The sequence below is a fragment of the Corvus cornix genome, chromosome 19 (genome assembly GCF_000738735.6).
Source record: "Corvus cornix cornix isolate S_Up_H32 chromosome 19, ASM73873v5, whole genome shotgun sequence".
NCBI lineage: Eukaryota > Metazoa > Chordata > Aves > Passeriformes > Corvidae > Corvus > Corvus cornix.
The window spans coordinates 6,755,619-6,771,270 of record NC_046348.1 but is presented as its reverse complement, the minus strand read 5'-3'; the positions used below and the strand labels follow the sequence as shown (position 1 = coordinate 6,771,270).

General features: G+C 50.1%; 1 protein-coding gene across 3 annotated transcripts in view; it reads right to left on the bottom strand.

The window, feature by feature from the left end:
- Positions 1–449: 449 nt before the first annotated feature.
- Positions 450–15,652, bottom strand: part of SUPT6H (SPT6 homolog, histone chaperone and transcription elongation factor) — a 26,955-nt gene continuing 11,752 nt past the window's right edge. For all 3 annotated transcript variants that reach the window (XM_039562858.1, XM_039562859.1, XM_039562860.1), the window contains exons 13-37: positions 15,099–15,197; positions 14,807–14,936; positions 14,555–14,705; positions 14,015–14,169; positions 13,298–13,493; positions 12,949–13,088; positions 12,753–12,870; positions 12,580–12,656; positions 12,316–12,451; positions 11,780–11,917; positions 11,303–11,470; positions 10,491–10,618; positions 9,265–9,472; positions 8,671–8,818; positions 8,285–8,427; positions 7,389–7,529; positions 6,110–6,305; positions 5,740–5,978; positions 5,395–5,508; positions 5,158–5,282; positions 4,606–4,718; positions 4,129–4,206; positions 3,874–4,040; positions 2,519–2,706; positions 450–2,372 (exon numbers count right to left, since the gene is read on the bottom strand). In XM_039562858.1, coding sequence (XP_039418792.1) covers positions 2,186–2,372; positions 2,519–2,706; positions 3,874–4,040; positions 4,129–4,206; positions 4,606–4,718; positions 5,158–5,282; positions 5,395–5,508; positions 5,740–5,978; positions 6,110–6,305; positions 7,389–7,529; positions 8,285–8,427; positions 8,671–8,818; positions 9,265–9,472; positions 10,491–10,618; positions 11,303–11,470; positions 11,780–11,917; positions 12,316–12,451; positions 12,580–12,656; positions 12,753–12,870; positions 12,949–13,088; positions 13,298–13,493; positions 14,015–14,169; positions 14,555–14,705; positions 14,807–14,936; positions 15,099–15,197 — 3,683 coding nt within the window. In that variant the 3' untranslated portion in view covers positions 450–2,185. The remainder of the gene's footprint in view (positions 2,373–2,518; positions 2,707–3,873; positions 4,041–4,128; positions 4,207–4,605; positions 4,719–5,157; positions 5,283–5,394; positions 5,509–5,739; positions 5,979–6,109; positions 6,306–7,388; positions 7,530–8,284; positions 8,428–8,670; positions 8,819–9,264; positions 9,473–10,490; positions 10,619–11,302; positions 11,471–11,779; positions 11,918–12,315; positions 12,452–12,579; positions 12,657–12,752; positions 12,871–12,948; positions 13,089–13,297; positions 13,494–14,014; positions 14,170–14,554; positions 14,706–14,806; positions 14,937–15,098; positions 15,198–15,652) is intronic.

Sequence of the window (15,652 nt, the reverse complement as noted above, 5' to 3'; positions counted from 1 at the left end):
AGCTCCTTAGAGTGGGACAATAGATGTTTTTCCAGCCCCTGGGACAAAGGCAGATGCTGCCTGGGAAGAGCTGGGGCAGGGAATGCTGTCCCTTCCTGGTGGGCTCCTGTAGCGAGAAGCAGGGAACAGGGCACTGCCACCAACTCCTCCAAGGTACTTCCAAGGGTGGAGAGTGTCTCAGCCCAGTGTCCTGGCGAGGTGGTGGAAAGATCTTCCTGCACCAGCACCAAATTCCAGACTCGGGCAAAGCTGGAGCGGCAGGAGTCGAGCAGACAGCAAACCCCACACTGAGGAGCGTGCGGTGCAACCCCAAATCCCTGAAATAAGCGGATCACACGAGTCCAGGGGGGAATACCAAGGGGTGGAGGGAGGCACTGCTTCCTCTCTGGGTGCAAAGCCCCTGTGGCAGCCACGGCATCCCGGCAGGAAGCATGGACAGACGCGGGGCATGCGGACAAGCTTCCCAAAAGTAGAACTTTTATTGACAGCAAGGGAAAACTAGAAACAAAGACAGCCAGAAAGGAGGCAACAACACACAACTAGCCCCCCCTTCCAGGTCCAACCAGTAAGGAGCTGCTCCCAGGCGAATTTCCCATCGTACAGTCTCACAAAATAAGAAAATAGCGCCAGGTTCATCCACCTGCAACCTCGGAGCTGTGGGCTCCAGTCCACGGTTCTCCCCCCTGGCCTGGGTGGCTTTGGGAAGAACAGGACCCTGTCAGCCCCCCAGCACTGCAGAGGGGATGGCATTGAAGCCAGGACCTGCATTTTTCTGTGCAAAGAGCTTTGCTTTGTCTCCCGGGTCGCTGCCATTCTTCGGGAGCATTTACATGCAAAGAAGACCTTTGTTTCCTAAGGTCTGCTGTTCCTGCTCATTTCCTAGCAAAGGAGGCTGACCAGGAGCACTGGGAAGGAACAAAGACTCTGCTTCCATAGAAAATCCCTACTAACAAAGCAGGAGAGGGGAAAGTGTGTGCAGCAGGAACTTTTCCTCTCAGAAATGTCTCTCCCGTCGCTGGCAATCCCTCAGGGACACCGCACTGAGCTCTTTCTGACACAAGTTACCCACTTTATCCGAGCCCTCCCAATGCCTCTCCCTATCCAACACCACAGGGAGGTGCCCCGATGTCGGTGTGATGTCTCCATATGGTGCATTATTCTTTAACAACAGAAATCGGCTTCTCTTCGGAACTTCCAGCACACAGAGGGCAACGCCAAGCAACAAAGGAAGAAGGAGCAGCGACTCCTGCCACGCAACTCTGCTCTGAGCAAATCCTAAGGGGGAAGAGGGCAGGGTGCAGGCAGAAAACCTCTGAGCTAGCATTCAGTAAAAACACTATTTATTCACCCCTCTTGGTTACAGCTGGGCAGGGGAAGCAGGTACAGAGGAGGAGGCCATGCACTCCAGGCTGCTCCATGGTGCTTTATCCCACGTGTCTGTCTCGGGGAAGCTGCCGTAGGCTGGCGCTTTATTTCGCAGTTTGATTAAAAAAAAAAAAAAAATCAAAACTAAATAAATATTGTTCCAAAAGAAGCCAGAGGAGAGAGCAAGCCTTTGGTACAACAGCTGCATCTCCAGTAAGACCCCGAGCCGCTGTGCTGGACCGCTCCAGACACAGCTGGGGTTGGCACAGGCTCTGCTGAGCCTGTCACACATGAAAACATGGAGCAAACAACAACAGGAACTTTGTGAGAACTCTGGTTCGTTTGTCACGACCCCCACGACTTTGCTTTGTGTTCTTGGGACGAGGGGAAGTGACAGTCACAGGGGTTGGGAGAATCCAAAGGAAACAGGCTCACTCCAGGGCGATGCACTTTCAGCTCCGTTTGCTTCCCAGTCTTTGGGGTGAAAGCAGAGTGCTGTGCATGTACAAGGACAGGCTCCTTTGACCTCAAGTTTGCTTTGCTAAGTTTCCAAGGTGCCTCAAAACCAGAGCCTGGAATGCAGAGGCCGATGCAGTGTTCCTTTCTATGATATATTTTTCTTATATATAGTATATATTTTTTAACCAGCCCTGCCAAGTCTATTCTCTCGCTCAGGTGCACATCACCAAGAGTCATTTCCCACCATCCCACGACGTATAAAACAGGAGTTATGTGTCTAAGCGAAGGGAAGTCGCTTCCAATTGTTCCCTCTCCTTCCCCCTTCCTTGGAGAAGAGAGCAGAGGTGTCGGGTGTCAGGTCCTATCGATCCATCTCATCCAGGAGAGGCGTGGCGTCCCCGGCGATGGACATGGGCGTGCTCTCGATCATGGGGCTGGGAGACGGGCGAGGGGTCAACCTCTGCTTCTGTTTCCTCCGCTCAGCCTCCTTCTCCTGCAGCCACTGCTCGGCCATCTTGCCCCAGTCGATGGCAGCGTGGCTGTTGGTCCTGCAAGGACACGGGGACAAAGTGAGATGGGACAGGAGAGCTTCCCTGCCCTCCCTCCCTCCCTCCCTCCCCACCATGCTGTTCCTACAAAAATCATGAAAAGCAACCGAGACAGGACATGGATACAAACACCCGGAGCTACTCACTTTGGCTGCTGCCTCTGCCTGGAGCTGGACGATGGCTGCGACTGTGCCTGAGACTGGGTGGACTGGGGTGTGGTGTTGGCCTGGAGCTGGTACTGGGGCGTGGTGATGGGCTGGCTGGGAGTAGTGTAGGAGTAGCTGGGGGTCATCAGAGGGGTGGCCACCGGCTGCTGTGCTGGAGTCGTGAAGACCTGCAGAGAACAGAGGCTGTCAGGGGACAGAGGGTGGATCCTGCTAGGCTGCGGGGGCTCTGCACTGCCCTGCTCCCCCAGGAGGGTGCCCACCCTCACTGTGTGCCCCCAGCCCTGCTGAGCACAGCACATTCAGCACAGCCTGCCCTCCTTGTTCACCCCAAGGGGAGATGCTCGAGCCAAGCAAAGGCAAGGGGCACAAGAGACACTTGGGGCAAGCCAGCAGCAATGACATCCTGCAGTGGGCACGAAGAACAGATAAATTCTTCCCCTGCAGGCTGCAGAGAAGGTGCAGCAGCTCCCAGGATGGCTCCCTCCCACATCCCAAGCCAGCTGGCTGCTTGTCCCATGGAGAGCTTAGCGTCTTTGCCTGCCGGTGTTCACCTCCCCTTTTTTTCAGATGTCTTGATGATTAACACATCTGGTTATCCACAGTCCCTGCCTATCCCCAGCTCGGCATTTACTGTGCCAAACTTCCTGAAAGCCTCCCAAGGTGCTCTGAAGGAGGAGCACTCCTCCCTGCAAGCCTTGTCTTGCAGCATCTCCTCTTTGGGTACAACAGCTGGGTGTGTTCTTTGTAGCCAGGCTCCTCAGTCCTTCCGCAGCTGGAATTCGCCTTGGTGTCAAGCTGGGAGCTTGCAGAGTGGGCTGAGAGCAGGCACACATGCAGGAAGGCTTCAGCATGAGCCAAAACTGTCCAATTCCATCTTACTCCCTGCAAAGCCCCTGGCTGTTGGGTCAGGCTGAGGTGTTCCCTGCCGGTGCAGCTCGGAGATTAGCGCTGAGCTGAAAAGCCCTGCAAACTCAGCGCATACTTTCCCAGCTAATCTGCTCCGCTGGCAGCTCACGTTGCCAATTCAGGGGCACAATCAGAAGGTTGTGTGCCCTCACCGCTGGATCCCACCTCTCCACCCTGCCACATTCCTTGGGGGGATGGCCAGACCAGTTTGCTCCTTGCTCCAACTCCCCCCGGAGCAGGGCTGTGTTACGCGCCTCCTTTCTCCACTCACGCGAGGCAAGAGGAAACCTGGTTCAAGAATCCAGCCCGTGCAGCACCAGGGGGACAAAACCAGGATTTGGGGACCCCAGGCAATGAGGGATTCCTTACAGGCTCCCAGTGGTTTCTAGCAGCAGGGAGAAGCCAGTGGCAATTTAAGTGACACTTACGTGGTAGGCGCTGCTGCCGCCTCCGCTGCCTCCGTAGCCGTACTGGCTGGAGCCCCACTGTGCCGGGGTGGCATTTGGGTTCTGTCCCTGGCCTGTCACAGCAGCGATGGCACTGAACATCTGGGAGGTCATGTTCTGTGGCAGAGCGTTCACTGCACGCGTCAGGTCTGCAAGGGAGACACATTGCATTAGGAAAAGTGGAGCCTGGAGGAGCAGCTGACATCCCAATTCCAGCCGGGAATGGCCTGCACTGACCTGCCAGGTTGATGTTAGCTGGAGTAGCATTAATGGAGGCTGGAGTCCTGGTCCGACTGCTACTGCTGGGGGTAATACCTGTACAAAATACCAACCAAGAGCTAGATTAACTCTCCTGGAAGAGAGAAACCTGAAACTCGGGATTTGAAAAAATGGAGGGAACGCTGGTTCTGGCACGATAGTTTGCCACCAGGGAATGGTGTGTGCTGGGTTGTATGGTGGGGGAGACAAGGGAGAGGAAAGGGACTGGTCCATGTTTTGCTGCACAGCCCACTTGGCTGAAAGATTAACTCTCAGGAGAGCTCTCAGTGGGTCCATGGAACCAAACACTTGGAACGTTGCTTTGAAACTTCCCACATACAGAAAAATCCTAGGACACATTTTAGGGACAAAGACGATGGAACTGTCCTTTAATAACTGTCCCTGATGATGTGTGATAAACAAACAGCTGAGGCACTCAAGTTTTAGGCTGCTTACCTGGAACAGGGTCCTGATAATGATCCTTAAACCATCGGAAAAGTCCATTCACAGTAGGGAAGACTTGGCCCCGGTAGCGGAATCCCTCTGGTGTTACTGTCACATACTCTATCCTGTGAGGAGCAGGGAGACCACAACACATCACAGGCTGCTTCAGTCACTCACTGACAGGTGAACAGTCAGGACAGGCATGGACTAAAACCACAGCCAATGGCTGTACTGATAATGAACAGACAGATCTACCCAAGACACTTTTATCTTCAAACAGTTGCTTCAAAATACCCTGCCTTTCCATGAAAAATCCATCATTCCCTGCCTACAGTCCTGTGACACCCACAGCACAGTGGTAGCCAGATGGTTAAGAAACATGGGAGTCTCCTGGGTGAGATTTACTGCTAGAATTGGGTCCTCCACTGTCAGGAGGCCAAATCCTGGGAAAGAGGAGGTGTGATTTACAGGAATTCTGACAGAGCTGGAAGAAAAACTGGCAGCAGTCAGCTGAGGTTTGGTACTGGCAGTACTCTGCAGATGCTGGGCTTGCCACTCTCTTACCTTGGTTTGCCTCGAGGCTGATATCCCAAGAGGAATTTACCAGGTAGATCTTTACAGGCACTGATAAAGTATGGAATAAATGTTGGCTTCTCTTTCTTGGTCTTTATCAGCAGCTCTTCCAGCTTCTAATTAAAGAGAGAAAGAAGATAAATGCTCCAGGGGAGCCCACATTTTCAGCAACACACAGAGCCTATGGATATCTTCCTGAGGAGCTACCACATCCTGGGACAGTCTTACCTTCTTGTCTCCACCATTGCAGTCCTGGTAGTATTTGTGGTTCAACAGATCTCTGGCAAAAGAAGCCATTGGCTGGACATAACGAGCAACAATTTCATCCAGGTCTTCAAACTCCTTTGAAGGAACACATTTAAAGAGGTATTTAGGGTGTATTTAGTCATACACTCTGCACAGCAAGGCTTGAGGAAAAAAACCAGAGACAAGTATTGTCTAAAGATCCAGAGAATGTGTTGGAAGTTACTCTCTAAGAGTGTAGAGTGTGAAAGCAGCTGCAAGGACAGAAAGGCTGTGTCAACCTGTCAGATAGGTCCTTCCCCTTCCCAGGCATGCTCTGCAAGGCTTTACCTCTGTGTTAATCCAGAGCATGGAGCCCAGGCTGAAGGCATTCTCCTTGCCCTCTTCTCGGACATCCACGTGCTGGTAAATGCCATCATTGACCTTCCAGGTGACAGTCAGATGGTTCTCCCCTTTGCTGCTGGGCCGAATAATCACATCCCCTTGGTCCATGGTCTCCATCATCTTCTCTGCTTGTTTGAAGCTGATGTTGTGGAATGATGGGTGAGCAATCACCCTCTTGATGTACGCTGGAGAACAAAGGGAACGTTCAGCCTTCTAGAGGAAGTGCTTTAATACAACCGTATCTAATAGTGCTGATTGTCCTGAAGCAGCCTGGGAAGGCTGGAATTACAAGGGAGAGAGAAATTAAGAGACTCACTTGTCCTCTGCTGCTTTCTTTTCATGTCTTCTTCCTGTTTGTGATCTGCTGCTTCAGAGTCGAAGTCGTAGTAGGTGTCTTTGGGCAGTTTCCACTCATTGTTCTTGTCCATCAGGTCTGAGGTCCTGCAGGTCAGGTCTGCACTGAATTTCTCAATGTCAATCTTCATGATCCGGCAGTGGACGGTCATTCCCACCTGCAGAGGAGGTGCAGGCCAAGGTGAGCAGCAGGTTTGGCAGATATACCAGAACCCCTGTGCTACAGAACAATCCACGTGGGATCCCGCTGACACTGAGGAGGTACCAATCACCTCACCTCCTTCAGACTGATACAACCTTTAAAAGTGATCTTTCTGCACGAACTGAAAGTCAACTAATCCCAGAAATTATCAGAACCAAAGGAGATTAAAGGAAAAATGGGCAGTTCTCCAGCACATCTACTACCTATGACCCACACCACACAGGAAACTGCAAGTCTGGAGGGTGAGGACAATCACCTTTTCTATTTCAAGTACCTTTCACAATGGGAGCAGCAAAACTGAACTTCAAGATGTGCAAGAAGGCAGTTAAGTCTGTTCAGAAGCAGACACTCAAAGGACTGCTCTAATAAAACGTGAGACAGAAAATCCCCCCACAAAAACTGCAATGTCTTAGTTCAGCTGACCATGATGAAGTTAATTAATAACTCTTTAAAGAAATGCTGAGATCTCTGAGCTTACAGGATTACCATCACCTGCACAGGCTGTTGGGAACCCCAAAAGACAGCAAAGACGTTAAACCACTATTTTATTATGTGATAAAAAAAGTGTTATTCCATTCCTTTCAGAACCCCAATCCCTGCCCTGAGCAAGACCAGTAACTCTGATGACCTCCACAAATTAATGGAGAGGGAAGAAGAAGCTGTAAGAGGGAAAATGACCCTTGCCTGTCCAAAAGCAGTTCTGTGAACCCTTTAGAAAGCCAGAAACAAGAGGCAGCTCTGCATTAGAATGCCTTCTGGTCTCCTAAACCCAGACTTCAGCCAGACAACAATAAATCCTCCTGCAGCACAACGTGTTAACTGATTAACAGGGTCTCACCAGCTGCCAAGGGAGATTTGCACTGTGGGACAAGGACACTAACCAGAACCTGAACTTCCTGCTGATTTAAAGTCCTCACATGAAAATAAGGTCAGAAAAGTCATTTAACAACAGTGTTATTAACCAAACTCTGAGTCTTTGGTATTGGCTCCAGGTTCTTCCAGCTCATGCTGGGGGTGTGAAAATCCATTGTTTTCGTACCTTCACCCTTTCTTCTGGCCTCTTGACCACCTTGTCACTAAGAAATTTTGTTGGGATGAAGCCAGCAACACCATTATCCAGACGTGTCTTCACGCCAATGGCCTGACCCGGGCAGGAACCGCTGTCAAAATGGTTCCAAACCTTGAGCAAGGCAAAAGTAAATAAATCATTCAGCATGGAAACAAAATAGCCCCAGCAGTTCATATTCAAAACAAGTCCAAAAGCCGTGTCAGCGAAGTGGTGCAGCCAACAGAGACTTGCAGAAGGGCAGGGGACAGAGGACTGCAACAAATGCCACCCAGTAATGCAATCTTCCTCCTCCAGCTCTGCTCAGCTTATGGGACATTGCAACCAGGAAGGTCAGAACGTTTTTAGACCCTGAACACCAGCCTGCAGCCAGGGCTGGTCTCTAATGAACACTATAGGGGTTTAAAGTCAGGGATTACCCAGGCTGGAATTCAGTGTTTAGAAGGGACCTAAAGTACAGCTGCATTAAGCAGCAGGTGGTCCAGATAAGTTCTTAAAATTGAGAAGGTGGCACAGCCTTCTGTTCTCAGTGTCACGGGCAATTTCTCTGCGTAGAACACAATCCCAGACCACAAACAAGAATGCTTTATGTATCTGCAAAGAACTGCTCAGCTTAGCCCCAGGTCCATTTCACTCTAAAATCCATAATGTAGCCATAAAACATCTGTCAAATCTATACTGAAGCAATTAGTCAGAAGTGCAACAGATTTTATTTACAGCCAAAGGCCACATCAGAGCTCGGGATCCTGGGCCACTGTGGATGCAATCTTGGCTCTAATACCTTTTCTCCCAAGAACCCTACACAACACTCCAGCCTGCTGCTAGCAGGCTCCTGACAAAGGCAGGCCTGTCAGGAGAAGCAGCCCCACCTCACTGAGCTCTGGGAAGTTGTCCTGCTGGCAGAAAGGGCACTGCCAAAGGCCAGTTTCGTCGTTCCGTATCGCCTGGTCGTAGCTCTCTCCCTGTGGGCGCCTGTGGGCAATCCCAGTCACGTTGCAGATGATCATTTTACCTGTGGGGTGATGGGAGAGGGGAAGGAAAGACTGAAGAACTGCAGAGCTGGGCAGTTTCCTCTACCTAAGGTTGTTATTCATGCATGAAGGTTTTAGGAGACCACCCAGGTACCTGACAAGCTGCTTCACACTCCACCACAGCACTGTCCCAGCATCATGCTCACTAAGATCCCTCTGCCCACCTTCACACATCCTGTGTCAACTTAGGAGGACAGAAAGCAGGGATGTGGACAGGGATGTACCTATGTAAAATGTCTCTGGAGTTTCTTTGGTCAGCATATTGAAGACCTCCTCTGTGTTGGGAGAACGGTACGGGGTTCTCAGGTCCTTGTATCTGCAGCTTAGCTCAGCTCGAATGTCATACAAAGTGATGTGCTTGTCACCGTAGCCCTGTGTGGGATTCAGAGGTTATAAAGGCATGAGAAGCAGGAAGAAGGTCAGTAGGGAACCCAGTGTCAGTTATGGAAGAACTCAAGGAACTTATCAAACAGCAAATTTAAAGAAGTGGAATGCAGCAGGTACCTACAAATGGTGAAACTCAGTCACAGGATGTTGAGGAGGTCAAAAGGACAAACATATTTAGAAAAAAATTAATGGAGAAGAGCTTAAATGGTCTAATTACTGTCTCCTGCCCCAAGTGTACTTTCTGCAAGCATTTACTACATGCCATTGTCAGACACTGATTGCTCATCACGGCTGTTTATACATTTTACGACAGCACAGCTAATGCCCAGCTCCTAAAAAGGATAAAGGGTCACCAGCTATAAAACATGAGAATGCCAGCTGGGCAGCAGAGCTTCTCCTCTGTTTTTCAGCACCAGGAATCCCCAATACACCTGTCTTTCCAGTTCTTCAGCAAAGGCATCAAGATCCAGGTCTTTCAGGCGCTCGGGGTTTTCCAGGATCTCCTCCAGAGCTCCTGCAGGATTTGCATCCTCAGCTGACTCATCATATTCCAGGGCATCCACTGCCATTTTCCTTGCCCATTCATAGGTTTCAGGATGGACCCTAGAGCCATCTAGGACTTCAATGTAGGAATCAGTGCTGAAACAAAACCAATGCTCAGATCAGGGCTCTGAGGGTTCCAGCTGTTCCTGCAGCTCAATGATCAAGCACAATGTCGAGCACCACCCCTGCCCTCCATGGAACAAAGAGCTCCAAAAAAGACACTATGAATTATTCATTGCTAAGCCAACAGGAGCCAAGGCAAGACCTGGCAAACTCCAGTCTGCAGCTCCAAAGATACAGCCAGGCATTTTGGATGCTGGGTGGATTTGATCCCTGTGTACTACAGCTGCTCTACAAGCACACAGCTCCCTGCAGTTTCTCTCCTCATACAAATTCAGTGTTGCCATCGAGCTGCTTGGATGGGCTACACTTTGCCCCTGGCGTCTCTGGGATTTGTATCCTTCAAGAATCAAGGGATCTAGCGGGGTTGGATCACTCAATGCAGGGATTCAGCCAGGTGTCCTTTCTCAGATTGCTTTTCAAAGGCAAAAAACCCTGGAGAAAGCACCTTTCCAGTAAGTGACCCTTTGTGCAAAGCAGTCAGAGGTTCAGAAACAAGGTCACAGCTGTCCTCAAAACCCCTCTCGTGCAGTCACCAGTAACTTAATGCTCCATAAAAGTCCCAGTATTGCTACTGGTTTAAGAGGAAGCCAAATTGCTGAGTTATTTCTCAAGGTTGAAACTTTAGAAAAATAAAATACTGTCACAGAAGGACCAGGCAGAAACTAAGCTGAAGTGCCCATGGGTTACTGACAACTGCATGACAACTATTTTAGGGAACAACTGGTTTTAGTTTAGTTCCTCTTGACCACAAAGGGTCTTTCACTCCAGACTAAGCCATATAATTCATGTTCTGCAGCTCACACTGCTGCTGTGCAAGTGCAGCTGCCCTTAAGAATCAGATTAATAACCAGCAATACCTGAACTTGGCTAAAAGTCAGAGGGGCCACAAAGAAACTCTGGGGAACACTGACTCAGGGAAGGTCACTGCTTCAGCCTGTCACTCACACTAACTCCATACCCCATAGGACATCAAATACAACCCAATACCCACCTATCACCCAGTGATGCTGTGTCAATTTTGATGAAGCCAGCACAGTTGATGAACACTTTGGGTCCCATGTGACACATCGTAACCAGCTGGGTCCTGTTCTCCAGACGGGTGTTGTTTTGTTTTAAGATCTGCAGAGAAAGGCAGGAATATAAACCTTGATAGAGGCAAGAGCATAAACCCTGCTATTCAAACACAAGATTGCCCACAGAGGCTGTGGACTTCCTATCCCTGGAAGTTGTTCAAAGCCAGGCTGGATGGGGCTCTGAGTAACCTGCTTTAGTGGAAGGTATCCATGCCCATGGCCAAGGGTTGGAATTACATATTTAAGGTCCCTTCCAACCCAAACCATTGTGATTCTCTGGGAAAAAAGCTGACGATTCACACAGCACACTGCAGTGTTTAAAGCATCTGACACACGCCCATCACAACTCTTTAAGTTGTTGCTCCCTGCCAGTGCCTCAACACTGTGTGAAAGATGATGATTCCACATCATCACGGCTCCAACTCTCAGGAAAAGCGCTGGCTTTTTGCCTCGTGTTTTCTACACTGTGGAGGTGTCTTGACGCTCTGACAGCACATCCATTCCTGTGGGTTTGGGAGCTGGCTGGGATTGACGGATCTGCTGAGCTGTTTGGGTCTGTCAAGGACACAAGTCCACGTGTAGCTTCGGGGCGAGGCACAGCGAGGTAAAAACACACATCAACAGAGCTGTCAGCTGCACCTGGCACACGGGACCCTGAGTCACCTCCTGAGCACTCACACAGTCTTGGTGACGTGCTGTTTTTGTAGGCAGGGCCAAGAAGCCTCCTTACCTTCAGCAGGTGAGTGCCTTTGCGTGGTCCCAGGCCACACACGTACTGCAGCAAAGCCTGGCTGTGGGGGTGAGCAATGGCCCTGTTCACATCCACCCCCACCTCGTTCACACGGTTGATGAATTCGCAGTAGAGCGCGTTCAGCAGCTCCTCCTTCACCACGTGCTCCTGGCAGAGAGAAGAGGTGTTAGCCCTGGAAAAGATGGATCTGTGCAACCCTCTGCCATGAGCCAAACACAACACACTGGCTCCCAGGAGCTGTGTTGCACCTCAGTTACCCCTGAGAACAGCCTAAAGGCTGATAAGGAAGAAGCAAAGGGAAAAAAAACAGAAAGAAAGGTGCTGTGTAGCCTGAATATAGCACAGAACAGGCAGAACTTGCACAAGTTTAACTTGGAAACCTTTTCTTTGAAAGCAAACCCTCACAGGCTGCTTTCTCTTGCGGAGAAGGATCTCCCTTGCCCAAGGAAAATTTACCTGCAGAGGGTGGAGTTTCAGGCAGAGAATATCCTCATCAGAGCTGCAGACCTGGGCGAACTCAACAAGGGGGTCCTGGATGCGGCGAGCGAGGGACACGGCCTGACGCAGCAGAGGGGGGTAATCCCGGAATTCATTCTGCAACAGGACACAGAATCAGGCAAAACCCTCGTGGCGTTTCCACACTTTGTACCACAAACAGCAAAGACACATCAGACAGGGACTGGAGCAAAGAAGCACTTGGTACTCAGGGCAAAGAAAGCTGAGGTCAAAGGCTCCCACGAGCTCTTAATGCAATCAGTAATGGAACAATCTCACTCATTTCCAACTACATCAATATCCACTTTGTGCATCTGCTGGTGCTGATCGCTTCAGGGAAGCCTAAGATGTTTTGCCTTGATCCAAAGATCAGTATGTGACTGTCCAGATGGATCATACGAGACAGAGGATGATGTAAGGCCAGCACAACAAATGGAGGATGACACAGCACGAATGAGCAACAAACTAAGGGAGAGCTGGAGTAGCAGAAAGTTCACCTCAGACTTCTTGCTGTTCATGTAGAGGATGGCCAGTTCATTGTCCACCAGCTCCACTCCGATCGAGGACAGCTGCTGCCCTTGGTCCAGCTCATGAACAATTCTCTTCACATCCTCCATCAGCATCTGAGCATCCCTAGGGAGAGACAGCCGAAGGGACTGAGGGGAGAGCACAGAGCTGGGTCCTGGAGACAGTAAAATGTAGACAGACACAAGGAAAGGATTGCAAAGAGACTGGGAAGTGGAAGGAACACAAAGACTGACCTGTTCTCGCCTGCAATTGTCACCACGTGAGGCTTCTTGTTCAGGAGGAATTTTTTCAAGGTTTCAATATCCTGGGCCTGGAAAGCAAAGTAGAAAATCAGAGTAGAAAAGCTAGAGGGTTTTTGTCCTGAGCTACCTACGTTCATCTCAGTGACAGCTGCACCAAGGCTCACCTTCTTTTCCCTCTCTTCCTCACGCCAGGCATTCCTTCTCTTTGTGAAATGTGGCAGTCGGAGGAAATCTGTCACCTCACCCTCGCCATTAACGAGGGCACAAAACACGGGGTGGTCCCTGTCAAACAGAGATCACTCAGACATGGAGGACTGCTAAAGCTGGACATACATACAGAGGCCACTCCCTGCCTCCTACCTGGCTGATGAAAAAGCAATGCCCAGCACCCGGATCCCTTTCCCTTGGTTTTCATCCATGAAATCATCGTCTTCCTCCACTTGCTGATCTGGCCTGTACGCAGCAACCTTTAGCCAGTTGTACAGTTTGCGGCTGCAAGCCTGGGAGAGCAGAGAAAGGACAAAGAGGAGTGAGAAAATCCACTGCAAGGGCCTTGGCATAGCCCTTCTCTGGAGCTGAAGTCAAACCAGACTCAACCCCCGCCTCCCTCCTCCTTCCCAAGAACCTGTGGATGACCTGTCAGCAGCTATCCCCAGAAATGTCAGCATTTGCAAGCCCAGCTCTGTCTCAAACCTGTGCCCCATCTCACCTTGAGGACGTACTCCTTGGCCTCCACCAACAGCTTGTTCTTTAACTCTTTGGCCATCTGCACGTAGAGGAACTGGTTGAGGGAGCGCTCGATGGCCATGGTGCGCTGCCGATTCCACTCCTGCACCTGGTGGCTGAACTCATCCCGGTAATAGAACTGCTTGATTTCCTCAAAGTATGTCTGGTCACTGCCATAACTGCAAGAAAGGACAAGAGGAGATACAGAAAGACTCCAAACACCTGCATGGACACCATCACTGGCAGGTTCCTGCACAGGGATGCAGTAGCAGCGCCTCAGATTCAGGTAGCTGCTTGAAAAAAATTAGGGAAGAGCCAACCCTCCCATCAAATGCTGCTTTAGCTGCAGAAGAGATGCTGTAGACAGACCTCAGACACCCCAGCACACCCATATTGCACAGTGTGGCCACTCAGATGTGCAGGGAAGGGAACCAAGTTGGTTGGGAAACAAGCTCCATCTTCCACAAAAATCCCAAAGGTTTAAGAGTTTGCCTTCAAGTGAGGAAGACAGATGTCTGCTAAAGTTTTCAACAAGACAATAAAAGAATCTTGAAAGGCTGCTTGACTTTGAGGTGCAGGAAACTGACTGAGGCCATGACTTGCAGAAGTAGTTTGGGTTACAGAGGAGCTCTAAGAGCACAGCAGCACTGGATGAATGAGCTGTGCCATGTCAGGGATGGCACAGCCAGTGGGAACTCACCCCTCCACTCCTTTCATGTCAATGCTGATATCTATGGTGAGCAGTGCCTCGTCCTCTGCCAGGCTCATTTTCAGGAACTGGTCATCTCGCAGCTCCTTCACAGGCTTGTTCTTCATGTATTTAAAGGAATAGGCATAGTGGGCTTCATCAATATCCTGGGAAAGAGGAGAGACAGTCAGCATGCACACAGGGCATTCATGAAGAAAGACCCTTCTGTATGCCACAGCAGACAATGGTTTTTATTCAATACTCCCTCAGCCCTATGCCTGCCAGTCTGCATTTCCTTCCCCAGCAGGACACAGAGGAATTGCTTCCCAGTCCCAGAGAAACAGAGACTGTTCCAATAATTGAAGGCAACATCTCATCTGGTAAAATGCTGAGACTAAAAATGCAGCATGCTGCTGAGCTGGGCTCTACAACCCAGCTCAGTGCTGCTCTGAGATTTATTCAGAGTTGCCACTGACACACGAGAACAAGCATTTGTGTGCTATTTAGATCCTTCCCTGAATTCAGCCATGGAGTCAGAGCTCCCTTCCTTACCTTCTTCCCCTTTTTGGTTGGTGAAATGTTGATTTTAGCTCGTTCTTGGAAAGTCTGTCTCAGGACCTGTCTGACCAAGGGCTCCCTGGCGATCTGCAAAGCCACCATGTACCGAGCTCCTTCCAGCACAGCTTCTGGGCTTGGGAATTGACTACAAGCAAAAATGCAACGTGAAGGCTTAGAAAAATGTCCCCAGATCCCCTCACTTGCATTACATCCACAGTAACTCCACAGAGACCCCCACACACTGACCTACACACATAATCCTTGGCCAGCTCCAGGGGCTCTGCAGGGAACTGCTCTGTCTCGTGACGCTGGTAACTGTCTCGGAGATTCTCTCCAAACTGCTCAGGTGTCAGACCAAATTTCTTAGCCAGACCATCTGGTAAAAGAAAAAAAAAAACAAAAAAGAAATGAGGACAAGGGTATTGCAAGCCAATAGTGAGCAAAATTACCAGTCTTCCTTGCACAGGTAAGTCACAGCATCCAGCAGAGCACGTGGGCCAGGCCACTGCATGCTCAGCAGGACAGAGCAGAGCCTTACCCAGCCCAGCTGCCTGGCAGATGGTGTACATATCCCTTCGGGAAGCCTGCTTCAGCTCAGGCCCCTTCTGCTCATCATCCTCTGCATCCTCCCCTTCACCTGTAGGAAGGATACATTAGAAAGGCATCCAGACAGCTGGAGCATATCAGAAGCACAATAAAGAGATAAAACACAACCTACACCGTGCAACAGAGCCCCTAAATCCCACAAAGGCTTCTCAAAGGTCACAGTGGCCTTAAAATTATTCAGGGTTGGAAAAAGACCCTGGAAACACTATCTTCAGTGTCACTATGTTCAGTTTTAATAGGAGTATCTCTGGGTTGCACATTAAAACACACATCAAGATGGCCGGTTCTTGCTTGCTGATCCCTGACACAAGAGGTGGCATTCACGCTCCATTGGAAAGCACCTTGTGTGGTAAACCCTAAACATTTTCAGAGGTGCCTGAAAGACCTGGGACTAACTTGAGACAGAAATGACCAGCAGAGATGCTCTGTGCAAACACATGGGCTTTTCACCAAACCTTCATCCTGCTCTTTTGAACCAGGGTTTTC